The 9793-nt window shown below is 35.0% G+C and overlaps 1 protein-coding gene across 4 annotated transcripts in view; it reads right to left on the minus strand.

Annotated features, from left to right (window-relative positions):
* The window catches only part of LOC131061666 (uncharacterized protein At4g15545), a 32471-nt gene extending 23421 nt beyond the window's left edge, over nucleotides 1-9050 (minus strand). Inside the window, exons 1-3 of one of the 4 annotated variants that reach the window (XM_057995577.2) lie at nucleotides 8910-9050; nucleotides 8167-8608; nucleotides 1177-1245 (exon numbers count right to left, since the gene is read on the minus strand). In XM_057995577.2, coding sequence (XP_057851560.1) covers nucleotides 1177-1245; nucleotides 8167-8433 — 336 coding nt within the window. In that variant the 5' untranslated portion in view covers nucleotides 8434-8608; nucleotides 8910-9050. The other 3 variants (XM_057995652.2, XM_057995715.2, XM_057995512.2) reach the window with 3 other exon arrangements.
* Between the last annotated feature and the right edge of the window lie 743 nt (nucleotides 9051-9793).

Consider the following 9793-nt stretch of genomic DNA (forward strand, 5'->3'; position numbering starts at 1 on the left):
TCAAGAAGAATATGAGCTAAGGCACTACAAGAATATCCTGTTCAGAAAAAGGACTTTCTGTTCCAAGATGCCAAATGTGAAGGACCTAAAACACTGGAACCTCCAACACTGCAGTTGCTTTAAGGCAAAAGTCAATACAACCAAAGTATAAGTTAACTGTTTTATGTTGACCCAGTTTTATGTACTCTTTTTAACCTACATATAAAAACATCAGAGCTGAGTGATAACATTAGCTATAAACAGGCCCTTAGACAATAAAGTGGGGAATAGACGAGGTTTTAAGCATAGATTTTAAAGGATACTTGGCAAGTGGAGAGATCATACTTTGGAGGCTTTTTCGCCCCAATGATAGTGCCACAAATACTATTGAATAAAAAATTCCCCATTGCCTATGCACTGCTTAAATTGGTATGTCAGTGACAATACAATATTTGATTAAAGTTTGTCATGCCATCCTAAATAATCAGATCTTTCACAAATTTCTGCTTTTAGAAGTTCAACAAAAGATGATAAATTAAACACATTTAATGAGCTAAATCAGAGTTTGGATTTCTATTTGTTGGTGATTAACAAGCTATTTCCAAATCTAGGGTTTCTACTCTAGAGTTTATAACAATTATAGCAGGTTTCATAGTTGAGCTCATAACAAACTGATTACATGTTGCGTATGGTAATTCTAACAAAATTCAAATGTATGAATGACATAAGAGATGAGATATACCATAAGACAATGATGGCAAATTAATGATGAACTTTGTTTTAAATAAGTGAAAAACTCAATCTAAGTTCTTAGTCATACACCTGTCTACAAGCAAAGGCAAACTACAAGACTTCCTGCTAGAGGGAGAAAAAAGCACCCATGTTTACACTAGTATCAAAATACCCAAGAAGCTTTTATTTCTTCCATTTGTGCAAATTTTGGAGCCTCAAAAGATATTTTCCAATCTCTTTTTATGTTTTTTCTACTGTTTATTTCATCTAATCATCTAGGGATACAAATAAAAATAGTTTTCTTATCTTTTGAGAAAAGTCAGCAAATATGCTGCCCTCAAAAAAAAATCAAATTTCTTCACTGAATGAGAAATTGCATAAATTAAAAACATTTATTCCATCAAAAAGGTTAAAGGTAATAAGAAATGAATTGCCCCACTCTGACATCACCAGGAGACCCTTTACCTTTGCCACATCTCGATTAAGCTTTTTGACAGTGAACATCAATGTATTCTTCTCGTTTGCAAGTTTGCTCTGCAAACAATTAAACAATTAGACTGTGCAATACTACACTAAAATAAGTCATATATCTTTACACAAAAATAAAATTTGGCCACAAGTTAAAATAGCAAAAATATCACTTTCCAATGCAGTACAAAGTTATTAAAAATTAAGACAAAACACACCTAGTTTTAAAAATAAAGTGAAGCTATTCTCAACAAAATATTGAACACTTAACATCCAAAAATAGAATTTTGTTCAAAATGTTTCTAAAAATAAGTCTGGGGTTGCCAATACAAAGACTGGACAAAACCACCCCATATTGCAACTTCCAATTCTGTCCTACTAGGGATTTTGGCTTTATTTCCTCAAACTCATCTATCTCCATTACTCCCAATAGCACAACTGTCTATAATAGTATTAGCTGGGCAGTCCACAGACACAATTATTGCTGTGATTTGCGATTTGCAGGTGTTTTGCAAAGCTTATTCGTCTAATACTATGGATTTTCATGCCTTCTCTGCAAGAAATTAGAAGAGGTGATGATAGATTTCCAATGGGCCTTCATTGTTCTGATATAAGCCACATCTAAAAACCCCTGACAAAAAATGGCAAAACATGGCCCTCAGAATCACTAATAGCAAAAATCCAAATCCTATATAGCTATTGTAACCAAATATTTATCCCAGAAATGTATTGGTCAAACAGAAGAAAAAATGTTATCGAAGAGAACTTCAATAGCAGCTAAAATCAGTCTAGAGTACTCTAATATCCTGCAAAATGTACCAGATCTAGTTCAAATGGGCAAGAATGTGTACCTAGTTACATAAGGTTGAAAAGCAAAATTCCAAACTGCATCTACATGCAAATCGCACCACTCCCTCCTGTTCCAAGTGAAACAAATAAAGATTTCCATCTTATGCACATGACGCAGTAAGACAGCAACCAGACCTCAACTCCACAATCGACACAAATTTACTGTAACAAGATTCACTCTTGCAAGTATTTATATAAACATTACAGTTTTCGTGACATATTTGTTTTGTTTTGGCTGTTCATGTAGCAACTGTGGTGAAATCTTAGTGGGTTATATGAAGTGGTAAAAGATCCATGTTCAGGCCCACACTCAATAAATCACAGTCACACATTCCTTGTGTTCCTCTCTTCAGATCTAAGAGCCTAAACTTTATCTTCCCTTTTTTTTCCCAAAAAGACTCTTCAAACATTGCTCCTACAAAAACCTCTCTCAATTATAGAATTCTAAGCTGCCAATGATGGGGACCTTTTGTTGCTGTAAGTATGGTTTGTTTCCTGCTGAAAACTTGTGGGTTCTATCCAAACTCTCTTTTGTGTCCTCAACCTCTACTCTCCATCTTCCTGACACACAATTCAGCCAATTTTTTTTTTCAAGAACATAATTAAAAAGGAAGATGATACTGTTTTTCTTAAATTGTACATTTCTGGTTCAAGATTTCTAAATTTTTTACATCTTTCACCAATCTTTCCTTGTACTAATTACATGTATATTATGTACATAATCTTCTGATTCTGTTACGCAGACAGAAATTATATGAGACTTGCCTACAGCTGTGCATTGTCCTGATACACATGTAAATTTTACAATTGTTGATCATTTGCAACCATCTATTCATTATTATATTTTAAAGCAACAGACCCAAGGTTTTGCAGTTTCAAAAAGTGCTCTTTTTGTAGTGGAAGAAGATGCTTGTTTCTTGCTTCTTCCTTCTTATTTCTTATTGACTAAAGGTAAGTTGGATTTGAGAAAGGACCCAAAACCTTCTGTATCATATAAGAAACAGAGATAGCAATTAACTAACCATGGCAACAGCCTAGATTACTACTAGGCAAGACAAAGTCTAAGCTGAAACAATACTGAAAGCTGACAATAAACCAGCAGCCAGAGGACATAAAAAAGCTTTTACCAGTTTTTCATGCTAGAACTCAAGTTTTTTTTTCTTGTCCAGATGGACCATTTCTCAAATCTCAGGGGTTTTGTGCATTTAACCAATTTATTATGATTATTTTATCATTCAAAGAATCAAAACAAAGGAGAAAAAAGCAAACAGGCAAAGAATAGCAACAAAAAAGAAAATTGTCCAGTGTGATTTCTTGTAGTTGTTTTATTAAACTTCTATTTTATTGTTATGGATTTTTTTGGCAGACACAGAAGTTCCTCAGATGTGATACAAACCTTTAAATTGGTCCAGCGCCTTGTACAAATGCTACAAGAATGAAAACAGCAACAAAATGTTTCAACATTAACTTCTTCTGCAAACAACAAGCATGTTCTAACAGTTGACAAGACAAGGGACACATCCATGTGATCTCTCTAAAATGATTACTCTCCCAACAATACAGCTCCACTTCACTGAACATGACAATTCTTAGGCACATGAAATCCATCTTGCTACTTCTTTTTGCCTACACAACCAAACATGCAAAATCTTCACTTCCTACACTCATGAAGAAAATTGATAATTCTTCATCGTTGACATTGTAACCACAGGGCATCACACACTTCTAAGCTGATTAGCACACAACCAATACTGAATTTATTATTTCAGATTCTGCATCCCTTTTGGAGAAAATTCTGCTGTGAGCAACTAATTCGACTGATGCCTTGGAGCCCTCCCTACTCCAGTGATTACATCCACAGGAAGGATCATCAATGCCATGTCTCAAAAACAATCCTATCTCTCCAACTTCTGCCCAATCATCTTCCTATGACAATCAAAATCAAGAAGACCAACAATGAACTCCATGTATCTCTTGTTGGTAATCGTTTTCCTCAGTAAGCAGTGGGTCTAAATTACCGAGCACGCCCTTAAGGTGTCCCGCACCCGTACCAAGCACGTCTGGGTATGAGCTCGCCTGAAATTACGCCCGGGTACACCCTAGGTATTTACCTGGGCATCTGGGTTCGTACTGGGTGTACCTGAAGGCCCTGAGCGCCAAAAAGTGACACCTTATGCAGCTTATCATTGCTGCCCTTCAAACCCATTAGGATCTCCACTCCCAAAACCCCACTAGTTAGTGGGACCTCTTGTCATATAAGAAATTTGATTACAATGAGGGGGTCTGGGAGTGGAGACCAAAATTGAGAACTTAGAAAACTAAAATTATCACAATGCCAATTGATAAAGATAAACATTAAATATTTAACTATCAATTGGCATTTAATATTTATCTTTATCACTACCATTTTGGCATTTAGCATTGATCAATGATTAAGTATCATACTATCAAACGTATTTAGTTTTACAATTCTATATATTTCTTTAAATTTTTTGTGTATATAAATATAAACATACAGACGTACCCAAGGGCAAGAAAAAATTGCCCGTACCCATGTACCCGGTTCTCGTACGTGTACCCGTACTGGAAACTTTGGGACTCTAAATCATAAGCAAGTTTCCTAACAACTCCATAATAGAACTTTCACCATAGTAGCAAAAGTTGTGAATAACTCAACGAATCAGGCCCCACCATGTTTCCCATACCAATTCAAAGAACCGTGATAGTTTTTCATGAAAGACAATTTTTAACACCGAAAATTCTGTAATTTTTCAAAAAATTCAAAAATAACTTGCAAATACAAAGTATTGTACAGAAATTTTTATTCATATACATATCTCTTATTCTGTTTGCCAAGTTCTCCATTAAATCCAGGCAATTGAATTCCATTTACAATTTCTAAAGAGCGTCTAATGCCGCCATGCAAATGGAGTGCTACTATGCTTTTTACATCTTCAATATTGGCATCTTCTCTTCTTGCTTCAATGCCTACCATGGATTTTATTCAAAAACTACGAAATCTAGCACCTTCAGCAACTCCACGTATAACAGAATTCTATGACTTGGATCCAAATCTAATGCCGCTATAATAATAATAGTGTCTCAGGTTTTCTTACATGCTGATCATCAATTCCTAGAGCCCAAATCTTCACAATGCATGTCAGTCTAAAATATATTTCATTCCCATGATTTCCAATTTCTCTAATTCAACATTTAAATTCTATCCATATTGGAATTTCAACATCATTGTTCATTGTCTGCACGGACTCCAAATTCTACCAGATTCAATTTTCTCCTATCTCATCTTGAAAGCTATGAGGTGGTTATGATTCATCTGTGGAAAATGGGGACAAATTCCAGTTCAGAGAAAATTATAAGCTTCAACCTCATAAATATTTTATGTAATTAAATTTCAGCTTTTGGTTGTCTAGTTTTCCTGTGCAAAGCCATATACAGCTTGGATATACCCTTATCAGAATATATCTATTTAATCCACACTATTGAAGAGTGTAAACAGAACAGTTTTGGCAGCATATCACTCTTGAATCTTGTGTTCTTGGTTGTTTGTTTATATTCCTTCTTAATCTGCTACAAATTGTGAATGATGAGATTCATTCTTGTAAATATTTCTGTAAATAAATTTTGTATTTTATGCCTTCGTCAGCCAACACACATTGTCATCATTGTACATCTATTTAACCCATACTAAGATTGTAAACCTAGAAATTTTAGAGGCATATATCTCTTGTGTTCTTGATTGTTTGTGGATTTTCATTTTTTCCTTCTACAAAGAATTATGAGCTAGTTACATCATATGGAAAACTCATCAATATCTGGGCAAGGAATGTTTGAGCCCAGCTGAGTATGCTCCCGCTGTTAATACAAGCATAATAATAATGCCATCTACTCCAGATGAAGTGGGATCCACATCTCAAATTAATATGTACCCTTTAACAGTGGCTTGTAAGCCAAACTGTATTTAAACTTGACAGTACATTCCCCAATAATTTAATAAGGCATAAGTTCGGGTAATTAATAACTTACGAAGCACAAAATGTCAGCTCTAAGCAATCAAACAAGAAAATTAAGAAACATCAATATTAGAATTCATTTCCATTTTAATAAGTTGGCAAAGGTTTATTTCGTGTTAAAAGTAGCAAGTACTTGGCCACTCAGAAAAGTATTATGACTAATTTTGATGTCTTACAAGGTCGTTGGAAAACTCATGCCTGATATTTAAAAAAATACTCTAAGAAGCTCAAAACCAGCATAAAGTTAAAGCTACCAGTACTGAGGTCAGAATCTAGTTAAATAGAAAACAGAAGCAATCCTAATAAATCTTAAAAAGGAAGGCATTTTAAGATAACAACTTACAATGTAATCAAATTAGAACACAATTTTCTGAATTAACTGCCTAAGGATGTCTAAAGTACTATGGAATGGCATGGACCTTTTCCCTTCAACATGATACATTTCAAGTATGGCTAATATATTCCTAGAGGTCTATTATTGAGGTGATATCCCATTCAACTGCGGTCTAGCAATTAGTTGGTTTGCTTACCACCATGATGGCCCAGGTCCAATCCCACCACAATGTTGGGATAAAGAATTACCTGTACAAAATTACACAATCAGAGTTTAAGTACCCACTCTAGCTAATAAATTTGGGGTTTTCCTGAAAAAAGATATGTTACGGTAATAAAATCTCTAAAGATATTGTACCATATTAACACCAAGTCTATGCAATACGTATGTAACTAGTTTTTCCTGAAAATATGAAATCCTGTTGTAGGTAGATTGGCAAATTTAAGTTCACAACTTGCCTTGTTCATAAGATCAAAACCTAGGGCTGCAAAATTTGAATAGTATATAAGGTAAATGAAAATGCAACCCTCTGAGGGCTTTCACAAGGGAGTATAATACACCAATTTGGTGTCTCGCTTAGCACTGACCTAAAAAATGATATTTAACTTTACCTATTAGTAGGGCCATGAGAAATAAATCCCAAAAGAACAATTAAGTCAAAGTACAAAATTTGTAAGAAAATAATCCAAGGAAATTACAATCAAGTGATAATGCATGTTGGGTTGATCTGAAAAATTCATGCTATGTCTAAAAATTATGTGAACATATCAAACCCCACTCCCCTTCCCCAAAAAGGAGTAAGTGCATTCAACTTAAAGAAAAACTGATAAGGTAATTTAATTCAATACAGATCAACCGAAAGCAACCATTAACAACTGCTCGTTTTCTTTTCAAAGAGTAAAGGAATGTATTTGATAAAAGAATGGCCGCATTCAAATCTCCAGACTGCAATAAAGAAAACACGTAATGGAGACTCTGCAATATCATATTATGGGCATATGGGTTATTGTTAAGTAATTATTAATGTTAAAATATAGGCATATGGGTAATTGCTAAGGTTAGAACATGGGCATGTGTGTTATTGTTAAGTGAGGGAAAGTATTGAATTATGGGTTTATAGCTAAAAAGAACAACCTTGTCAAGTCCAAAGGAAAACAATTGAGGGCAAGTCAATCAAACCAGCTAAAAGAAATTACAAACAGATTACTTATAACCCTGTTATAGGATATTGATGTAATTTACTTTTTTTGTCAAAAGGATTGCGGTGCAATGATGAAGTGGGGCATTTTAAGCGACTGGCCAAATTCAATCTTCCAAGACACAATAAGTCACCATGTTCCAGAGATTGTAGAGTAGTGAAATATGGACAAGTGGGATTGTGGAATATTAAAACATAGTTAATATATGTAAATGGATGATGAACTTGTGCAATCAGAAAGTGGCGGATTCCTAAAGTGAGTAGCCTACGTTCAAGTCATACACTGCAATAAGGAAACATGTGAAAGTGATTGTGGAGTACTGTAGCATGGGTATGTGATATTTTTTAGTAGTGAAATCTGGGTAAACCGTAATATGCTTGAAAACGCTGTAGAATATTGGTGATGACTTACGTGATAAGGGGTAAGTATGGTTATGAAGTAAATGCATTTGGGTATTAGGGTTATGACTAAATGTTGTGTAGTATTGGAATATGAGTATCTTGAACGCCGAAAAAAGAGATTGTTCCTTTTCTAAATGCATTATACAGTCAAAGTCCTCCAACAAACAGCTTACCTGTTGATCGATGGATTGCGACAACCGGTCATTGGATTCCTGCAGGGCGTAATCAAGCTGGTTAATCTTGCCCTCGAGGTCTCGAATGATGTGATCCTTCTCGGACACTTTAAGCCTGAGTCTGCTGTTCTCAGCCTCCAGCTTGGACACCCTGGAAGAAATGGCAATAGAGGTAATCTTCCTGGCCAAATCCAACTGATCATATGGATCTGTCGGCAGAACCGTGAGAATCTCATCCGGCAGCTCAAAATCCGAACCATTGCCCATAGTGGATGAACCCAAACCCCCTTTGTTTGCCACACTTTCTTGTTTTCTTTCACTCAGCTGTGTTATTGGGTGTCATACGAATAGCCAATTGGGCTCAACAGAATTGCATAGATTTCCAGCACTCCAGCTGAACATCTAGAGAGTTTAACTTTCACTGAATGTGAAATTGATGTGCCTGCAAACATAAGCATCAAATGTTATATTCTGTGTTGCTTGTGAATACTTTTGATTACCTACCTATCCCTCCCGACAAACAAATATTCTCCCAAGGCAAACAAGTCTAATATTCTTCATTTTACTTAATATTATTATTCATTTTAAACCATCTTCCCTCCAAACGATACAAAAACTAAACAAGTGGAGCCCCATCATTATTGAATGTGAGAGAATACGTCTCAAATGGACGAGACTGGTAACAGAAAAACTTTGAAACAATTCTACATTCAAATCTTCGTAGCGGGAATTGAGCTTCCTACCATCCTACTCTGGGTAAGCTATGATGGTGCACGTTTGTGCTTTTTCACGTCAACTTTTGAAAGCACTAGGAAGCAGCGAATGAGCTATCACCTCCACATGTTGATGAAGAATAAACATTTGTGACCCGGACCGGCCAATTGACATTTGGATTTTATCATTTTTGTGGAGTAGGTATTGACCTGTATACGATGTTACTTCTATTTACAATCAAAATCAAAATGAACAAGTACAACCAACGTTATAGATTTTTATTATTTTTATTTTTGGTATCGTAGAACCAATATTATAGATAGTGTGGAAAGGAATGAGGATTCGTACAATCAAATACATAATTAATATATGCAAGTGAAAGATAGTGTGGAAAGGAATGAGGATTCGTACAATCAAATACACAATTAATATATGCAAGTGAAAGATAGTGTGGAAAGGAATGAGGATTCGTACAATCAAATACACAATTAATATATGCAAGTGAAAGATAGTGTGGAAAGGAATGAGGATTCGTACAATCAAATACACAATTAATATATGCAAGTGAAAGATAGTGTGGAGGATTCCTTTCCACACACAATTAATATTATAGATAGTGTACAAAGGAATGAGGATTCGTACAATCAAATACACAATTAATATATGCAAGTGAAAGATTTTAGCAAAAATGTATGTTATTTATGTTTATATTGTAAATAAATAGTGTGGAAAGGAATGAGGATTCCTACAACCAAATATAAATGAGAGGAGGAAGATGTAATGCACCATACTAAACCATTGACCTTTCAACTAATTGTTAATTTAAGAGTCTTAGAGGTTGGCATCATGTTCAATGGCTACCAAAGTCCATGTGTCCAAATCTACTAATGTTGGTAGCATTGTGCAAGGCCAT

The sequence above is a fragment of the Cryptomeria japonica genome, chromosome 11 (genome assembly GCF_030272615.1).
Source record: "Cryptomeria japonica chromosome 11, Sugi_1.0, whole genome shotgun sequence".
Classification (NCBI taxonomy): Eukaryota; Viridiplantae; Streptophyta; class Pinopsida; order Cupressales; family Cupressaceae; genus Cryptomeria; species Cryptomeria japonica.